Below are 20,301 nucleotides of genomic sequence, written 5' to 3' on the forward strand. Positions count from 1 at the left end.
ATGTGGAAGGGGGGGGGGGGTACGTATACTGAGCCCAGTGCACATTTGGGTATGTCGTTATAGGGGTAAGGCAGTGCTCTCACAGATTGGGTTATACATAGTTACAATGGCGCCGCGGAGCAGCCTGAACAGATGGATTGTATTGTGTAAATTCGGGGTTTTGACAGGAGTTCAGTGATCTGCCATTTCAGTGAGCTTCATCACCCAAAAGGTCCTCTTAATTAGGTCACATGTCTTTTTCAATTGATGGTTGCCGTCTTTAGAAAAAAAGATCTCTTGATGGGCTACTATGAATATTAATCGTTTTGGGAATTGTCATTTAAAGCACAGGCCTATTAGCCTAAAGAATTAAAATAGACTTTTACGCACGCGTAATAGTGGTAGACCAATTTATGTACTGTATGGAATGTGGCCTGGTTGTTCATGTCCATTTTTATACTTAAACATAAGACCACATTTTCCCTTTAATCAAATTACCAGTTATGTGTTGTTGTTGTGTGTGTGTGTGTGTGTGTGTATATATGTGTATGTATGTATGTATGTATGTGTGGTTTATATATGGCTGTGACCCACATGACCTTGTTGGCCTTCTGTGCGTAAAAGCGCAAAACCGACGAAGACAAGTATGGAGTGAGGGTCTAATAGAAAAAGGCTGGAATTATGTTTTTGAATGAAACAAAAAAAAAAACATATGAGAGAAATATAAACATTCTGGTAATAATGCAGAAATAATAGTAGTATGATAAATCCATTCTAAAGCCACTGAATACTATGGAAACATTATATCATGTCTGCTTAGAAAGATACTATATAACCAATTTAGACATTATGTGATGTGTAACAGATACCTGGACAACCGGATATAAATATACATAAATATAACATCCTCATTGTCTGTTGTAATGTATGAACATATAGGAACCCAACAGACCTCCAGTATTGGAGATACATATATTTACTCTTCCCCTCCAGTGTGTCCTGACGGAGTTCAGACGTTGCCTGTAGCTGTGGCTGTGTACAGTCAGGAAAAACAAAGATTATCTATCAGGAAGATGAATCGCTCAATAGTAAAACAAAAACCCAGCCTGTGCTTCCCGATCAGCAGACGTGTTGAAGTGCATCTTGCTGTAGTACTGGGATTCAAAGACGTTTAACTCAAATATATAAAATACTTTTCTTGTATTTATAGGTTTTATGGTGTTTGCATTATTTTATGGACAATGTTGTGGAGGTTTGAGCTATTGTCAGGTTGCACTGAGGCACTGCTCCTCTGTGGATTGTGGATCTGCCTCTCTGGCCAATTAGGACACTATCTGTCCCAAAATAATGCACTGAACATTTTTCTCTGGATTATATTCTAAAATAAAAACCTGAGTGTTGCAGTTTAACAGTTTATTTTCAACATCTAAATGTTAAGGAACAGTAGATACTGCAAATTTAGGCTGAAACTCAAGGTTATGTAGTTGAGCAGCAGAAGGGCACTCGATGTGAGTGACTGTTACCACAGGTGTCACCGAAGCCACTTGACAGATCTTCAGCACTCTTGCTGCTCAAACGGTGTGTAAATGAGCCTGACAGCGGCACCGGTCGAGGCGGGCGCGTCGTGGTGTTCATAATTATTATATCTGGTCCGTTTCTTTGAGTTATAATCTGCTACCTAACGTGCAACATCCAGCAGAGCTACAGTTGCTATGGTTACCCGCAGTTTGCGCACCTTGCGCACTGATTTACAAAGGTGACAAACTGTTGACCGGATCTTTCCTGGTATACGATTTTTAACAAACACTTTTTCTGTGACGGTGTCTCATCTGAACATCCGGTTGACAGTGGCTGAAGTCTTTGTTGTTTAACACGTCTTTAAAAATGTGGTTTTGAGATAAATGTGGACATTTACATCATGAGGCCTGAGTGCTGACTAGGCCTGAGTGTAAACTTCCCCGAGTCTGGAGGCGTTTTACAGTAAAAGCTGAACCACTTCAATTCTGTAAACAAACCAGACTACTGATGAGCTACTGGCTTCGTGCATTCAAACACTGCGGGCCACTGGCTCAGGCTTAGTGGGAAATGTGCTGCTTGACACCATAAAACAGAAAGCGGTGCTCCTCGTGACTGCCAACAGCTTCACGAGCTCTCCACACAGTGACAGGTAACAGGCAGACACGGAGAATTGCTGTCTACGTGTTTATTTTCCTCTAAAGTGACAGAGGCACTCCTGCCAGACGATTACAGTTTTTAAAAGAAATGCTCGCTAGGAATCACAACGTCCGTGGTCTCGGGAAAAAGTGTCAGAGTGAGAGTTCTGGCCTTCCCTGCTATCTGCGGTGTAACCGGATCAGGGCAGAGCAGGGGGCTGAGCAGGAGGCTTGTTTGCCTCCAAACGAGCCAATGAGACCGGCTTTACATTAGACTGACAGCCCGACTCGGCGAGCCCCGAGACGCCATTCAGGTTTAACAACTGTGCTGCAGCCAATACGCATCAACGACCTACAGGAACGGAGGGAAAGAACAAAATACGAATTTGTCTTCTTGTAGGTCAAGCCGTTACCTGCCACCAGCGGGGCACTTGAGCCTATTTAAGGTAAAGTGGGAATAATAGCCACAACAATGGCTCTGTCACAGTGCCTGGAAGACTCACCTCTGAGATTGGGTCCAAAACAAACCGGGGCCGGAGACCTGGACCTGCAGGAGGTCTACAACGAGAGACACCGGTTGGCTCTGGAGGAGCTGCTGTCCGGAGGGCCCGACAACTTTCTGGACTTCCTCCGAAAAGAGAGGATCCCCAACTTTCTGTCTGACGATGAGATCCAGGGGATCAGGGGCACCGCCGTGCCCCCGCGGTGCGTGTCAGTTCACGGGGAGGACCAGGTGCTGGAGCAGTCGCTCAGCAGCTCCCTGGACTGCTCCTCCGTCACCTATTTCCCCGAGGTGTCGGACGTGGAGCCGCCGCTGCTGGAGATGGGCTGGCCCGCCTTCACCGCGGGGTCGTACCGGGGAGTCACACGGGCCGTGGCGCACTTCCAGCCCAGCTATGGGGAGTGCATCTACAGCTGCAAGGAGGCTGCCAGGCGTATGATTAAAAGTGCCAGAGAGGTATGCACGACGACAAGAAGTGTCTCATAATAATGATCTTTTACGATTCCTCATAAGCTGCCAACTGATCATATTATTTCCTTTAAAAAAATCTACACTGCAGGCACTGAAATCATGTTGTGTCAGTATTTTTTCTCAGCTTTATAATAATATAATAACTAGTTTTAGTTTAATTTTGTATTTTCTAACCCCCCACTATTTCACAGTGTAATAATCCTACAGTATTTTCCAGACCTAAAGGCTACAGTGATACAATGTGGATTTGTGTAGTTGCTGTTTAGAGATCCTACACCAGTACCTTTATTTTGTCTGTGTGTCAATTCAAATTGATATTTTATCAAAAAGGCCTCCCACCAAAAAAACTGAGTGACTTGAGTGTGTGTGTGTGTGTGTGTGTGTGTGTGTTTGTGTGTATAGTCTCATATAAAAAGATTTTTGAGGGAAAACTCAAGCTCTAAATCTTCTTTGAATCATCCTTAATATACATGCCATAGTGTCCCCATGGAATTTCCTTGATCATCTGAATATTAGAAGTTCAGGTTTTTGAAATCTTGATTAGAGTGAAAGCAGTGACCAAAGGATAAAACAAAAACAAACAAAAAAAAAACCAGCATGAAAATTCATGGAGATGTTCCTGATGGGAGCTGTCAGTCCAGCCTCTGGTTTTGAAAAGAAACATTCCTGCATGAGGAGCGTGAAGGGAGTCTGCGGCTTCAGCAGCACCTCAGGCCTGTGTAGGGCCTGCGTACCAGATGTGCCTCGACTTGCTTTGCTTCCCTCCATGAAAGTTTGCATTCTCTCTTTCATTAGAGAGATTTAAACTCTGGATTTCCTCTCTAGCTTACAGCTAAAAGATGGTGATATATACAACCAGTTTCTGGCTTTCAGCCAGTTGAAACCTTAGAAAAAATATTCTCATTCAGAGATCGCCTGTCCTTTTGTAATGTTAAACCGCCCACTGCACACAGTCTTTATTGTACACTGAAGCCACTGACTGTAACGGCACACCGTGTGTGTACACTGGTTGGCTCACAGAAACGGCCTGGTCCTGTATTTCTGTGAAATTGAACCCTGGTTTTACAGATTTTCCTAAAAATAAGCAGCCAGACGCTGCCATCCAAATAAGGTGGGGAACTCCTGACAAAGCTGCATGTGGATAACACCAGTTTGGAGCAATAAATCTGAGATATGTAAACATCCATGTCTAATCCTCCACACACAACCTTTACCACAACATCTGAAATTCCATTCCTCCTCGCGAAAAAGAGAAATCTCAGTGCAAAACAAAGCTCGGGAAACTGAAGGCAAGCCCTACAGCATGCCTACTTGTCTCCTGTATAAAAGTCATTTGTTTGCTGACCAAGCGTTACTGCCGATTGCCATGGTAACAGACCACAGTCAATAGAAAGCTCATCAGCACACACATTACAGGGAGTGTGTCTGACAGAGATTCGCAGCTCTGTTTGAATAAGGCCTTGCATTTGATAATAATGAAAACACAATCATGCGCTACATCTGGGAGAGCACGGCTGCAGCCCTAAAAGGAATTCTATTATATTACCTCTGTAATTTTCCACTGCAGGTGATTGCCATAGTCACAGACTCCCTGACAGACCTGGATATCTTTAAGGATCTTCAGGAGGCATGTTCCAGACGCAGAGTCCCTGTGTACATCCTGCTGGACCAATCATGCGCTCCCGCTTTTCTCAAGATGTGCAGAAATGTCAACGTTTGCCTGGATGACCTTCGGGTATGTGGTTGGTTCAGTAAAGCTGGGTGTGGCTCTGTGTGCACAACATGAAAGTGAGATGCCATCAAATTAAAATATGTCCTGAAGATTTGGTGTGACTGGGTGGATCCATGTTTACCTCTCACTCCTGTTCTTTCTTTTCTTTTTTTTAAAAAATCCTTACAGCAAATGAAAGTGCGAACCATAACCGGTACGACTTATTACATGAGATCCGGAGCAAGGATCACTGGGAGAGTTCATGAGAGATTTATGCTGATTGATGGAAACAGAGTAGCTACAGGTTCCTACAGGTAACAGCCTGCCAACCATTTCACCTAAAGTCAAGCAGCACACACTGTTCTTCAGCTGGCTACTATGTAGCATGGAAGTCCCAACTTCTCCAGACTGTAAAGTAGCACACTTTTCCTCCTAGTGTAACGGACAGTCAGTCATGCATGTTGTTAAATCCTATTCCTGTGCAGGTTCAACTGGACCGATGGCAAACTGAACAGCAGCAACCTCATCGAGCTTTCCGGCCAGATAACAGAGAAGTTCGACGAGGAGTTCCGCATCCTCTACGCCCAGTCTCTGCCTATAAACACTCGAGGACCTCCGAGTGTCCGAAACAGCGGCATCTATGAGCACCTCCTCATCAAACACTCAGTCACCTCCTCCCCTCACTTGGCCAGAGAGAGGTCTGTGGAGCCAGCATGTCTGACCAGCACGCCCAGCCGCAAGCGTGAACCTTCAGCTCCAGATCATTGTAAAAGCAGCCCAGTGTCTGACTCCTCCACCATAGGTGAGGACTGGGCGGAGCAGCAGCACATGCAGGAGGAGATCTTGGCTGGTAGCACGACTCAGCGTTTCCCTGCAGAGCAGCTGCCAGAGAAAGAACAAGTGACCCCCAGCACTGACTCCTGCCACGCCACCACTCAGACCGACAGCTCAGTGAGGGACAGTGACACCCAGACTGACCTGCAGCTCGCACAACACCCCAGCCTCATCACACAGACAGCCACAGGACCAAACCAGGCCACCTCTCCCCTCTTTACGTCGTCCAGGCAGATCTTGCCCACCCAGGCAGCTCCAGATGGCACCTTAAAGGACTGTTTCCACAAGCTGACCAAAGAACGCCAGCACCACTACTCCGCCATCCGCTCCAAGCTGGAACACATGGTGACCACCCTGTCCCAGAGGCGGGAGCTAGCAGACGTCACCAACATGACTCAGGGGCTTGGCGCTCACGGCGGGCAGAGGGCACACAGAGACAGGGAGCAGGACCCAAACCCCAGACTGCTTGTTGAAAGTGCGGGCATGGGCACATGGCCAAGAGCCAGATGTGTACACTAGTTTGTCTTTGGAGATTTCAGTGATGGAGGGTGGTGGGCGAAGAGCTGTTGAGAGGTTTCTAATGGATCTTCTGTTTCAGATAAATGCTTTTGGCTTTTGCAGTAGAATTTTTTCCTTTCTCTTTCGGTCTTCTTTTCTGCAGTGCACACTTCTGTCCTCTTCATGCTGGGCCCTGTCCATGTGGAAGCAAATTCTGGTGAAATGGTTATACCTGATTGTAATTGACACTAACGTTTTTCAAATAAGAATCCTGACCAAAGACATGCTTTAGTGCTGAGGAGGTTAAGACTGGATGATATCTGCTGTAGTATGAGTGAAAATGCACTGAAGTGCTGTTTTGCTTATTTAAATCACATTTGGCTGCTGTAACTGCATCTGATCATCATTCCAGAGAGCAACTGGCTCACACTGTGCCTTGCTAATAAATAAAGTAGTATTTTGCTAGATGAAGGCTTATTTTTTTGTCTGTTCTCACCCTCTCACTCCTAATTATGCACCCTTTGTGTTCCATTTTAGCCTGATTGTAGTTTAAACTGCAATCGAATCCTCCTGAGGAAGGTGTTCGAAAATATTTGTTGACAAGTTTCAGGATGCACAAGGAAGTAAACCACTCCAAAGTGACTTCACAAAGGGAATGAGCACCTGCGCCTCGTGCCTTTGTTCAATTAGTTTGGCATCTGTGAAACTGGCACCTCTGCTGATTATGTAGCCAATCACAGTCCCCGTTCAGGGGGAATTTGGTAGAAGAAAAGCTCTGTCACCGATTACAAGCATAGATTAGGATGAATGCTAAATGAACACTTCCTGATAAGAGGTTATAACTGCAGATTCCTTGCTGTTATATTATGTTTTATATTTATTTCCCACACAGATGCACTTTCAACAAGTTGTGGTTTAAAAGACAAGAACAGCTGTTATTTATGCAGCAGTCATGTAGAGGATTGGCATTTGTGTGTACTATATACATTATATATTATATACATATTAGCAACAATCTACTTTGAAGTTATTCCGAATCTCCACATAAAGTGAGTCATGGACTTTAGATGGACACCATGTGCTGCTGGGCGTGGCACAAGCAGTGTTTCAGCCTTCATAACACGCTCAAGCACAAAGGTCCCACTGTGTATCAAAACAAGTCAATGTCTTGGCTCTGGTGAGGAGCGCGGTGAATGCCCTCGGTTATAAATGTATTACTCACTCTCAGCTCTACGTGACTAACGTTGAACTACACTGACAGGATGAGAGGTGTAAATATTCCATATCAAGATGTAGATAGCTTTATTGACAAAGGAAGGAGACCTGTTGGATGTGGTTTCAGAACATGATGGAAAACAGGAAACACGATGATCAAATGATCGTCCAGATGAAGAGTCACATAATACTGCAGTTAACTAATAAGCTGAAGTAAATTATTAGCTCATGGTTAAGTTTATAAACTATGCAAAACATGAGATCCTGTTTTAAAACAGTCTACTATTTACCAAACAATTTGTCAGACAAACAGTTAAACACATGTAGAGACGCAGTGAATTTAACACAGAAAGGGGAAATGATTTGACAGTCGTGTTCATATATCAGTTTACTGTAGGTGAACTAATTGATGATGGAGCACTTCTTTGCATGAGAAACATAAAACAGAATAACAGTATTTTCACTTCTGACACTCAGTTACATTTAATATCACCGATATTTTGAAACATTTAACAAAGACTTATCGCTTCTGTATGTTTTATAATAGTACTCAAAATCATTTCAGTGATCATTTCTGAGATGCTTTATTGGCAATTTATCACAGTGGTGGTAGTTAAGTGTCATTTTTGAGGTATTTGTATTATACTTGAGTATTTTCATGTTATATTTAAACTACTATCCAACTAATTACATTTATTAGACATTTATAATTATTAGTTACTGTACACAGTAAGATTTTATAAGCTGATCAGGGCTGCAACTAATGATTTTGCTCATTAATCTGCTGATTGTTTTCTTGATTAATAGATGAACTGTTTGGCCTATTAGACATCAGAGCATAAACAGCAGAGTACAACGAGTACTTTTACATTTGATATGTAAAGTACATTTAGGTGTGTTTGTGCTCCACCACTAATTTATCCATTGTTCCTATTAATGACCCGCAAAGATTGCTTACCCAGTATCAATCAATTAAATGACTGTTAACTGCAGTTTCAACTATATTGGTATTGTCTGGTATTGTATGTGAAAAGTTAACTTTAGCTTAAGGCTTTTGTTTACAGAGAAATGTACTAAAAGTTCAAAATAAATCTTTATCATAATCGAATACAACAACGATTTATTTAAAAACATTATTATCTTTCAGACATAACACAGCCTACACTTCAAACTATTATATGGCAGTGAGGGAAGAACAGTAGGCCCTCAGCGGCCCCTGCTGAGGTGTGTGCATCTCCTAGCAGGCAAACACATCAGCAGCCTCTGCATTCATTATGTAAAACCATGTAGCAGAAGGGAATTGATCTACAAGTAAATACACTGGTGGTATAATGTGAGAGAATGGTATGTGATTGTAATTGGCTGCTGCAAAGCACAAAGCACAATCATGGAAGCAGTGGGGGATCCACAACACAACAGTCTGCGCCTGTTAGGCTCGGCTCACTGGTAAACAGAGAAGCTCACACATCCCACTTCACGTGACAATTAAAAAACTGTCATTTACTTTTTAATTAATTTTTTTTTTTCCTTGAAAGAAACTGCCTGTTTTTACACATTTACTGGGATCCCACGTGTGATGAGCATCAGCTGTGACAGTAGCAGGACTCAGCCACCAGAGAGAGCCCTGTCCTCAGCTAAAACATGCTCACTTGTTTCCCCTTGTCCTGCTGTAGTCGCCTCACAGTGCTGGAACTCTGGAAATACCAAAGATTTATTTCTTTAACTGAAACAGTACCATTATCAGTCTTTTTTCACCTGAAAGACTTTGCTGAATTTTCACAATTTAATCCATATTTCAGATGCATGTGTTACAGATTAATTCCTCACACCATCTTTAACTGTATCATTTTCATTTTTGAGTGAAGGTGGACAAAGCGCCACTGTCTGATGTCCTCTTCAGGTCACATATGGTCCCCGGAGAATTGTGACACAACCTCTCCTGCTGCATGCTGGGTACAATCCTTGTTTATGTCAGCATGTCTGACAGAAGGTGTAACTTTATATCCCACCAAATATTATGTTGAAGCCTAATCCGGTTAGTCAGCACAATTATGCAAAATGCATAATGACAAATCACATCCATCGAGATGTAAAACAACTTTTGAACTGCGGCTGTGTAGAACCAGGGACAACAACAGTGATGTTTTGTTTTAGAGGGCTTTAGTACATGCTGGATGCCAAAGGGATGTAAATGTGAATTTTCATTATGTGTTTATTTTTTTGGGATGTTTTGTAATTTTTAGAGCGCGGAAAAATGTAGATTTGAAGGTCAGGGTGTGTGTAATATGATGGCAGTATTTTACACTAACAGCCCCCTCCCACTGTCCCACAGGACAGAATAGATCAGGATGACGCCGACACACAGCGCTTGTCATACAACTGATTATCGGATTTATATCCATCACTGTGTACATTTATGTTGGCTCCCTCGGTGCCTGGGTGTGAATGCACAGACAGGACTTCCAGCTGTAGCGTGATGTATTTGTTACGACATTTTATCATCATATTAAGTGAATGAACAATCACAGCAGCTGAATTTGTGTCAAATGTTCAGATTTTGGCTGCAGCTTTATGGAAGTAACAAACATCAGGTTTGGCTTCTGACACTGACTGACAGAGTGGAATGGCTCTCCTGATGCTGAGCATAAACCTTTTAATTACTGCAAACATGGTTGATGAGTTTGAAGCTTGATTACTTGGCCTTCATTAGTCAGATTGTGAGCTATAGTGACTCCCAGAGGTGCAATTTGGCACCTCTAAACACTGCCAGCCTCTGTGTTTAGCAATTACATTTACCCTACAGTACACCCAAACAGGTGTGTGCGCCCAAATACACACACGCTCATGTATGTGCACTCACACTTTTAATTATCAGTCCGAACAAGCAGGACTGGGTGCAGGAATTTCAGTGTGTTCTTTAATTTAGAGAAAGAACCTGACTTAAAGAAAACACTGATAAAATGTGCTTAGTGTGCTGAGTCCTACTTTGTTGAACTGTGCCTGTCATAATGATTTCGTGTTTGCTGTGCCATCTTGGCCTTGTTTTCCATCAGGGCGGCCGGTGGTTGTCACTACACTGAGGAGGGAGCGTTCTGCCTCAGGCCACGACACACTGATAATGAATGTTCAGCTCATTGGAAAATAAAGTGTGTCTGAATTATGCGGTCAGGATCTGGCCGTTGTTTGGGTGTGTGAGTCAGACACAGTGACATGCACGGACGTTCAGTTTGCACAACAGTCAGTCACTTCCTGCACTGTAATGCTGATGCCAGGCCGCAGTCAGGCTAATGCAGGTGGAAGGTATTGTTGATAGGCTCTTTGTGCTAAACTGCATGTTGAGCTTTAAAAACACGCTGTCCGGCAGCAGCCTTGCTGCTATTTTTAGACGGGTACAGCTGCTCCTTAGCACCAAGCCTTAAACCAGCCATTCACCAGAGATTTATGGCACCAGCCCACGAGAAACAGCTGTAGTGTCTTGCCACTTGCTTGTGGTAGGAGTGCAAGCTGAGGTCTATCAGGAATTATATTTATTTTATTTGCTGTGATGCCGATTCACAACAGCTGACACCAGTATTAAATGTAATTATCAGTGAGTGGGATGCCTCACATTGTCGGGTGTTTAAACCACAAGTCTGGAGCGTCCGGTGCTGCAGCAATGAGTCAGACCCCGGTCACGATGCCACCTGAGTCCAACATAAGTTCAACACTTGTGGCAACACCATGTGTCCCAGCACGTCAGCTCAGCATACTGTTTTAAAGCCGAAAAATAACACTAGAGTTTGTTTATCAGCGGAAAACGTTTCCTAGCCCGACGTTTGCTCATGTGTCCCCGGTGAGGACAGACGATAGAGAAGATTCCTGGGACTTTGTGTTTTGTACAAAAAACACAAGATGTGATCTTTTTGTTCATGTTCTGCCCTGCTGCATTCACAGTCCAGTTCACCACAGCCTCAGTCTGACCGGGTCTGTCACATGATTACAGTCGTGTAAATTGGCAGGAAACTGCTGTGGAGCTACAGCCGGCAGAGAAATTGTCCTGGTGGAGGCTGTCTTTATGAGGCAGAGTGTGTGTCTGTGTGTTTTGGGGGAGGGCACTAAATATGCAGCTCCTCCAGCCACACTGTAGCAGCTAAGCTTAAGTTTAACTTATCACTGTCAGTTTGTTGTCTGCATTATTCAAAAGGACACCTTATCAGCTGGAGCAACTCGTATTAGCCTCCTCCACTGTGTGCTCCACACAATGATGTTCTACGCTGTTCCACATTAACTCTGGTGTCTATTTCAGCAGCTCTCTATCCATTTATTGATGCATGTCTTCCATTGATCCCAGCATTGATTTGCCATGCAATCCATTATCCATCTGTCTGTTTCAGCGGGCTTTTAAATGATCCATCAGATTGAGCTATTAAGGGGAGTACTGGTGAAGTCCAAAGGTTGGTGATACATTCAGGGAGAGAGGGGTGCTCTCTTTGTGTGTGTGTGTGTGTGTGTGTGTGTGTGTGTGTGTGTGTGTGTGTGTGTGTTTGGGGGTTGGGCGCAGGGAGTGTTATGAAATTTAAACAATTGCAGTAGTGAGTGTGGATTTCATAAACAACTAACTAATTACGGAGTAATATCATCTACATTTGGGGTGACACCCAAAATATGTGGGTCAAGGTATCAAATGTCAACACTTATTATTATTATCAATAATAATAATAATAATGATAACAATTTGAATTGAATGCTCTTATTTCTATGATTCTATTATTGTGTTCTGTATACTTACAGAAATATAATAAACAGATGATCAGAAAATCTCTTAACAACTAAACTACAGCATCAAATATCTGCTAATCTTGTTTTCTTATTCTTTGATCATATTGTTCCTAATTTAAATTATATTTTTGATCATTTTAGACTTTTTTTTTTCTTTTTGCTGAAGTTAATGTTGTCCGAAGACGACACTAACTAACTCTGACTCCTATTGTCAAATAAAAAGGTGTTCTTAAAAAAACATGTTTTTCTCAAAGTAAGGTATTGAGAAAATCATGGCATGGAGTATTTGGAGTTGGTACCAATACTCAGGAATTGTATCACCGGGTACCTGCAGGCTCTTTAAAGTATTTCAAAGCACTGAATTTAGCATTTTCAAGATAAAGCTTTAAAAGTAATGAATTTCATTTTATTGTCCTTTTGTAGGATAAAATAAATACCATAACATCATAGATAATGGTCAGATGTTAAATGTTTTGTGTGTGTGTGTAATTCTATGGTTGTGGCTGTGTTCGAGGGAGAGAATATTTTAACTCTACCTCATTAGTATTTAAAAGTTTGCAATGTAAGTCGTTCTACTCACGGTAGCTTTGTATTTCTGTTTCCTCTGACAGTCGTGGGATATTTGAAAATAGTGGAAAAGGGACTTAGGCCAACTCTCTGAGCAGCGATGATTTGGACCACCACTCAAATATCACGAAATAAGCGCGGAGAGTGCGGACCTGCGGCAAGGCCAGTGTCAAACAACATATACCAGACTTCAGAGAAAAAAAATTCAAACTCATATTGAATGATCAAGTTCGGTTCAAATCGGTTCAGGACATTTACGTAATCCTGCTGACAAACGAACAGACAGGGTTGGTGGAGGTAACTGAGTGCAGTGACTTAGCTACAGCTAAACTAAGCTAATCATCTCCTGGCTCTGTTTTCATGCTTATCAGACAGAGAGGAGACTGGTATCAAGCTTCTGATCTTACTCTTGGCAAGAAAATGTTGAACTATTCCTTCAATTTGAATGGTCGTCTGTGGTTTGAAAAATTTCAACAGGCCTGAAGCTCATGAAAACCTTTCAGAATTCGATTGGGTAAACTTAAAAATGCTTGGTCATCAAGCTAAAAAACAGGTTGTGTTCCTTCTGACATTTCGGAGGCTTTCACCTGACAACAGCAATATTTAAGAAAAACACATCCTTCACGCCGCACTCTTCGTTAAAGTTCTGGAAATGTATTTTACAGTGACTTTTTTCTGTTTTTTACACAGAGAAATGTATGCTCGGATTTTTTGATGTTTCATGCTTTTTTGAATTATGGTGAGGGCTTTTCAGGGTAACACTTTAATCTTCCTGTAAGAACACACTTTGAGGAAACAAAGAAAATGCCACCAGCCAAACATAGATGTGGGGCGCTAAGACGGGAGGGGCCTCAGATTGAGATGCAAGATGGATTCATATATATTCATGAATTCAGTCAGAAAAGTCAAACGGAAGCAGTATGATAATCTTGCAGTAATTGCATTTTTCCCTCCAACTGTTTTTGGCAGAGCTGAGAGCCACATCCTGAGACATGCGACGGGGAATGCAGTGGCGAGGAGTGTCACAGCAGCGAACAGTAGATACACTCTGACCCCGTACCTAAGGCCAGGCAATCCACAGCGAGGTCAAGTGGTGGTTATGCCAAATCAATTGGATTCATGTGTAATGGGATGGCTATCATTAGTCCTTGGATGGTCAATTATATGTTTAATTAAGCAAGACAGACGTCAGATAATTGAACTATTGACTGGCCTCTCTGAGTCACATTTGTCTTGTGATTCAGGGAGGGCACAGCTGAAGTCATATCAGATTTGTTTGGAGGCATGAGATCCTGATGAGAGTGGATATAAAATCCACTCCTCTTATTTACTTGACAGATTCATTTGATGTCCTGACCTCTGACTGAAGAACTTTTTTGTTTCATTTTCTGACTGTGCACTCTTTTCTATTCCCGGCCTCAGGAAACTCCAGTATACGCCTACAAAAAAAAAAAAAGGAACATCCAAAGGACCATATTTCAAACCATCAAGCTGTTTTCATACATGTCAGTCCGCTGGATACATGTCAGCAGCCGTCTGAAAAGTGCTGACACCGCTGCCCTCCTGTCCGGCAGCCCCGCTCCCTCTGTGTGAACTTGGATTTAGCTCAAGGGTATAGCCACCCTGCTAATGTGATGTAGCTCCAAGAAGGAAACAAATTGGCCTGACATCTCATACACTGCCTTGTCTTGATTGTGTGATGGCTTCTACTGCTAATGTGTTACGATGGGTAGACCTGCGCGGGGAGGGAGATGGGCGTGTGTGTTTTGTGTGTGTGTGTGCGCGCGTGAGAGAGAAAGAGAGAAAGACAGAGCGAGAGAGAGAAAGGGAGAGGGAGGATGGGGGAAGGGCCTCAGTCTGCAAGATCAGCACAAGTGGAATTGCATTGATTCAGTTAACTGCAGAGTTGGAGCGTGATGTGGAATTCTGTTTATCAAGGGTGGAGTTTACACGATAGGCTCCATTTTGATCTTATTTTCTACATCGTATTCATAATCAGTCCCTGCTCCTTCTCTTTCAGCAATAAACTATTACATCAGACTTACACATCTATTTTAGCTCCACCTGGAGTTACATATAATTCTCAATATAAAATGAGCAGACGTGTTCCTTACTAATTTAATGTCTTGAATTAAACAGAGCCCTAATATATTTCCCAGTTTTATCAAATTGAAAACACAACCAGAAAAGCTTGCGGCTGCTTAGAAGCGATGATGGCAGACACACACTGTAAACATCATCTTAATCTGTATTAATCTACGAGATCAGATACAAACCACTGACATCATGTTCTGTAAATCACCAGGAAATGTGCCGCACATTACAAGTAAATACCGACTTGTGTTTTATATTCACACTGAAGCCGTGGGCCCAGAAACAACATCTGTTGAATCTGTAATAGGATGTTTCCTATAAATGAAAATCTGCAGACAATAGATGTGTTGTATTAATTATATGAGAAGTACAATATTGTAGAAAAAATACTTTTGTTCCTTTATGATGAATCTGTGTGATTTCAGATCTCATTGGCTTATTTTCTAAAAAAGGAAACAAAAAACATGACTGGTGTTTTATGTGTTTAAAAGCCTTCTGTCCGTGTTTTATGCATTCAGATACTGTAAATTAATGAGGCTCTCTCTTAAACATATGATTAAAATGGGCATGTTGCAGATGTATATTTTCCTTTCTCTTTTCCCTCTCTGCCCCTCTCTTTCCTCTTCTCATTTCTCCATCTAGCAGTGGGGAATTTGTCTCTAAGGGTTTATCATGACTGCCTCATATTTCCCCCCCTAGTTTGTCATTTTGCTGATCCAGACGCTTTTTCATATTTCTGTATTCTTATCATCCACTGGCAGTAAGATGATCCATTTCACTTATTTCTTAGAAGTGTGACTGTAGCCTAAGTCAATATCTACAGAATGAGTTCAGCAAAAGGAGGGCTTGCTGAGGAGGGGCAGCTAGTTAGCGGCAATGGTGGTGGTGGTGGCGCAGGACACTTTTTTTTTTTTTTTTTTTTTTATCCAGAGTCAGCAAGGGTAAAATGTCAAGCATTTCTTAGGGAAGCGGCTCCATAGGATTCCATTCGAAGCTTTAATCTTAATTGAGAGCATCGCACATTGATATTCCATAGGCCTCTTTGCCCTTCGCCTCTCAGCTACTTTCATTTAGAGGACAGCCGTACTGCACTAGAGCATGGGGATTGCTTTGTCAGACAGCCAAGAGGCCAAAGGCAAGGTCAACCTCTCTTTGTAACGGTGGCTCACTGTGGAGTGAAGGCATCACCTCTTTGATGCTCTCGGTGCTTTTGTGAAACATTTTCAAGTCTTCTTAAAGCAAAACTGAATGAAATGTTTTACATTCTGACCTTATAATGGCACGAAATATTGTGGAGGACTCGATATTTTAACTTATTTTTTATTTAAGGAGTAGGGTTACAATAGTTTCCTGACTTGTGGTTCCAAACAAGTCACTTCTTTCCTCCCACAGCTCAAGGCCAAACAGAATGATGATTTAATGCAGAGTGAGATATTTGCATATTTAGCAGTCAGCTAGAGTTCACCGTAGCAGTCAAAGAGATGATTTAATTAAGCTTTAGATTATCTGAAATAATCGTTTGACTCTAAATATGGCCTCTTCACAGAGGAAAAGCTCTGTACCTCGTCCGTGCTGGAAAGCTCCCAATTTAATGTTGCGTGGCTCGCGGTTGGTGCAGCAGCATCCTCTAATCCTCAAACAAAGGGGAAGGACTAACTGGCCAGGCAGATACAGTGATAAGGCCCATGTCATCAAGTAAGGTGAGGAGAGGAGGAAGGTGTGGAACGGCAACGCTCTCGCCACTCCTGTGGGAAGACTCGTCATGCCACCTTTCCAGAGGTGATGAAAACAGATGGAAATAAAGACTCACCACACACACACACACACACACACACACACACACACACACACACACACAGAAACTGGAAACTGTTTACAGCTGAGTGCACAGCCCCTATCTGTGGGACTGAGGACCGAGCTCGCCTCCATTTCTCATGGTCCTGCCTCAGCCCGCTGCTGACACAGATATACTGTAAAGAGATAGCAGCACAGATAGGTATGCATGTGCATGTCAAAGTAGCCTGAGGGGTGAGTCTCTCTGAAAACACACAGACTGAAGGGATAACATACAACCCATCTGCCACACTTTCTCCATTAATCTCAAACTTTTATGTGACACTTAAAACTGACTGAGGAAGCTCAAGATAACAAGCATAAGTCTTTGCAGCAAACACACAAGTGTTTCTTCTGCTGATGAAACACTGAATCAGGATTAAAGGATTAGCCCTTCAAAGATTTGTTTTACCAGGACATACTATGAATAACAGGTTCCTATGGAGGAGCTGCAGCTTCTGACAGATTTATCAGGTGATCAGGGTTTGATAAAGCTTTAGAGAAGCTGCTCCTATTTCAAAGTCTTCTCCTCTGCTTCTGTGGGAAAGCCCAAAGCTCCTGCTTTCCACCCCTTCTACCAATCAACCACAGCAGCCTTCACCAAACACCTCGGCTGCCAACAACGAATTGACAACAAAGCAACTGAACTTCTCAGCTGGACATCGGGAAAGAATCTTTAAAGAAAGGGTTCACTTTTTAACACGGATCAATAAAATCTATTCTAACCAGGCAATGATACTTTACTCTTGCCAATAATACGTAACCTACTTTGTAACTTATCAGGAGACATGAGAACATTGTCCAAGCTTATTTTCTTTCTTTCTTTTACACATTTAATCGCTCCTTTGACACTGCCCTTCATTCCAAGAATTGTTTGCTAGTTCAGCAAAGGATTACACAACTAGGGTCTTAAAATAATCATTGCCATTAAGTCATATTGATGCTGGCAATCTTATTTTAGGGCAACTTAACAAAAAGAGCAGTTTCAGTATTTTGTGTGGAAACAGAATGTGCAGGATCCACACATGAGTCAAGGCTGTTCCTCTCCTTCGAGATTTAAAAATAGCCCCACTCACCATTACTGCTGTCACTCACAGACTTATAGTGACCTTTTGACCTCGCCTGCACAAAGGAGATTTGAAGCTGACATACTCACTGCAAATGTTTTTCACCAGTGCAGCCAAACAGAAACACATTTTAGGGCTGTTTTTTTTCTGGGCTTTGATACTATCAGTCTGATAGTTTCACTCATTTGTCTGATTTTGTCTGAGGTTTCATCTATGCTCCAGAAGACAGTGTAAACGTGGGAGGCTGGCAGATGGGAGGTTCCCATAACAAGTGGACAGTTGAACGTTTCTCAACACCTGATGTGCAGGCTAAGGTCAGAGTTTGATGGGTTACTAGTCAGAGACCACCAACGTGTGTTGTTGGACAGCTTGGAGATGTTAGTGCTGCAGGCCACAGCTTGGCCACGTGTGGGCGGTGTGCTCCTTTACACAGTTCACTTTCTCTTCCCTGTCACTGGACTGCTGCTGTATCTCAACAACTGTAAAATGAATCGCTGTGAAATTTTTATACAGATAATGATGGTGCCATGAGGATGAGTCCCATGACTTGTGACAAATGATGACAAGTGCCATCATCAGGTCAGTACTTTGACTTATCCAGTCAAATGTCTCAACATCTATCAAAGGGAATCGCACAGAATTTGGTACAGAAATTCATGGTCCCCAGACAATGTACTGATTTTGGTGTTCCCCTTACTTCTGCTCTAGCACCTCCATCAGGTTGAATTTGATGTTTTGAATGAAATGTCTCAACATCTGTTGGATGGATATCTATTCAAATTTGGTTCAGGTATTCATGTACTCCTCAGGATGAACCCTAAAAACTTTGGTGAGCCCCTGACTTTTTGGGTCAAAATTTAAGTTTGTCCAATAATTTGGTTTTTGACCAAACACATGCAAAACTATTGACATTCTCAAAAATATAAGTTGTACTTTTTCTGCTAATTAGCAAATGCTAGCATGCTAACGTGCTAAACTAAAATGGTGACTTGCATGGCTCTAGACATTTATTCTTGTTATAATAAGAATGGATCACATGACTATGTATAACTTGAAAGAGGTTTTAAAACAAAAATGATCTCCATCAAGATGAGCGTTTTAGACTTATATACCTCTAGCATATCGCATGACTATTAATGTACACTGGGTGTGCGCATGCCGGTGTAAACAGGAAGCACATTGCCTACTCTGCAGTAGGTTGCTTAGTTGCAGAAAATACTACCAACGAGGAACATCAATGGCAGTTGTAGCGTTATGAAATGCAGAGTTAAACTGCGCAACAGTTGCTAGCTAACTGTTAGTTGAGGCAAAAGGAAAAGGATCACGTGATAGAAGTGTGATGAAGGAGGGAAGGATACGTTGTGACCGATAAGATAATCAGGGAGCGAATGTGGGTGTCTGTATCATTGTTTCCAAAAGTCTCTGTTTCTGCCCGTCAAAACTAAAACGCAATCCCGGAGTTTTCAAACTACAATGGGACCAGCAGCGTTTCCAAAAGTCTCAATCTTAAAGGCTCAAAAACACCACACTAGTATAAGCGACAGGCATAAACATAGCAAAAGTGATCCTTTATACTACCTGTCCAGCACCAAAGAGGCAGCAGCTATCTGGTGAACATAGTGAAGCATTTAGCTGCTAAAAAGTAGCATATTTTCCCCTGGAGTTGGGTGAGACCAAAACCAGAGGTAAAAGGAGTGTGAATGTTTGACATCCATTTGGAGATCCATTCACTTTCCTTGATGAAAAGACTGATACTATTCTCATGTCTGTATGCTACATATGAAGCTTCCTTGAGTTTTGTGGTCACTGTGAGGTTGCCAGGCAACTAGCGGAGACTATAGGAAGTCAGTGCTCATATAACGGCAGATAACCCCACCCTATTAAAAAAAGATATAGATAAGCCAACCAGCTGCTTCCCAAAAGATCGAATTAGTCCTTTAAAAGGTGATAAAACATAAGTACTGTGTTTACAGTTTTGTTTCTGCTGTCCCCACATGTCCAAAAATTTGTTAATATAGGATTGAAATCACAAATTTGTCTAAGAACAATATCTGTTAGTACCCATGAGATTTCTATTTCTGTTTGCAATGAAGTCTCAAGAAGCAGATTTATGTGACTGCGGGTAGTTTGAAACGATGTTTGTCTTACAAGAATGTATCCTAAATGTATCCTAAATTCAGTGGGAACTCTTATCGCACCCTCAGTAAACTTTGTTGTTTTCTTGTAACCTTTCATTTTATTTTTTTGAGAAGTTAGGGTTTCTTTTTTTCTGCTGTTAAATCCCAGAACAAAGTACTTCCTGTATCTTGACCGCAAAAGGAGCAAACAAGTACATGGGTTCACTGTAGTATAAAGACTTGTATCCCCTTAAATAGATCCCTATAAGCTCTGTGCTGGCCAATGACAAGCTTCTCTCCCTGACAGTCCGACCACAGCACACAGTTGGTTGTTCCTCAGTTGTTTTAGTGGAAGCTTAACATCGAGCATGATGACAAAGATGGCCAGAGAATCAAAGAATGGGCGTGTGAACACTGTTCTGCCAAATCCTCCATCTGCGCAGAGGGCAGAGTTGGTTACAGCTGTGCTAAAATCATGACTTTAAGTTTAGTGCAGTGCTTG

At 42.3% G+C, this 20,301-nt stretch overlaps 2 protein-coding genes across 2 annotated transcripts in view; one reads left to right on the forward strand and one right to left on the reverse strand.

Moving 5' to 3' along the window:
• zhx3a (zinc fingers and homeoboxes 3a) overlaps window positions 1-4,739 on the reverse strand; it is a 17,119-nt gene extending 12,380 nt beyond the window's left edge. Inside the window, exon 1 of the mRNA XM_087171907.1 lies at window positions 4,652-4,739. The gene's annotated coding sequence lies outside the window, so the exon portion shown is untranslated. The remainder of the gene's footprint in view (window positions 1-4,651) is intronic.
• Window positions 1-6,615, forward strand: part of sack1d (scaffolding CK1 anchoring protein D) — a 7,023-nt gene extending 408 nt beyond the window's left edge. Inside the window, exons 2-5 of the mRNA XM_023398994.2 lie at window positions 2,533-3,090; window positions 4,673-4,840; window positions 5,006-5,130; window positions 5,302-6,615. Coding sequence (XP_023254762.1) covers window positions 2,605-3,090; window positions 4,673-4,840; window positions 5,006-5,130; window positions 5,302-6,169 — 1,647 coding nt within the window. The 5' untranslated portion in view covers window positions 2,533-2,604 and the 3' untranslated portion in view covers window positions 6,170-6,615. The remainder of the gene's footprint in view (window positions 1-2,532; window positions 3,091-4,672; window positions 4,841-5,005; window positions 5,131-5,301) is intronic.
• Window positions 6,616-20,301: the final 13,686 nt, after the last annotated feature.

This window comes from Seriola lalandi, unplaced genomic scaffold, assembly GCF_002814215.2.
Source record: "Seriola lalandi dorsalis isolate HSWRI2012SDOR001 ecotype SW California unplaced genomic scaffold, Sedor1 jcf7180002050280, whole genome shotgun sequence".
Taxonomy (NCBI): Eukaryota; Metazoa; Chordata; class Actinopteri; order Carangiformes; family Carangidae; genus Seriola; species Seriola lalandi.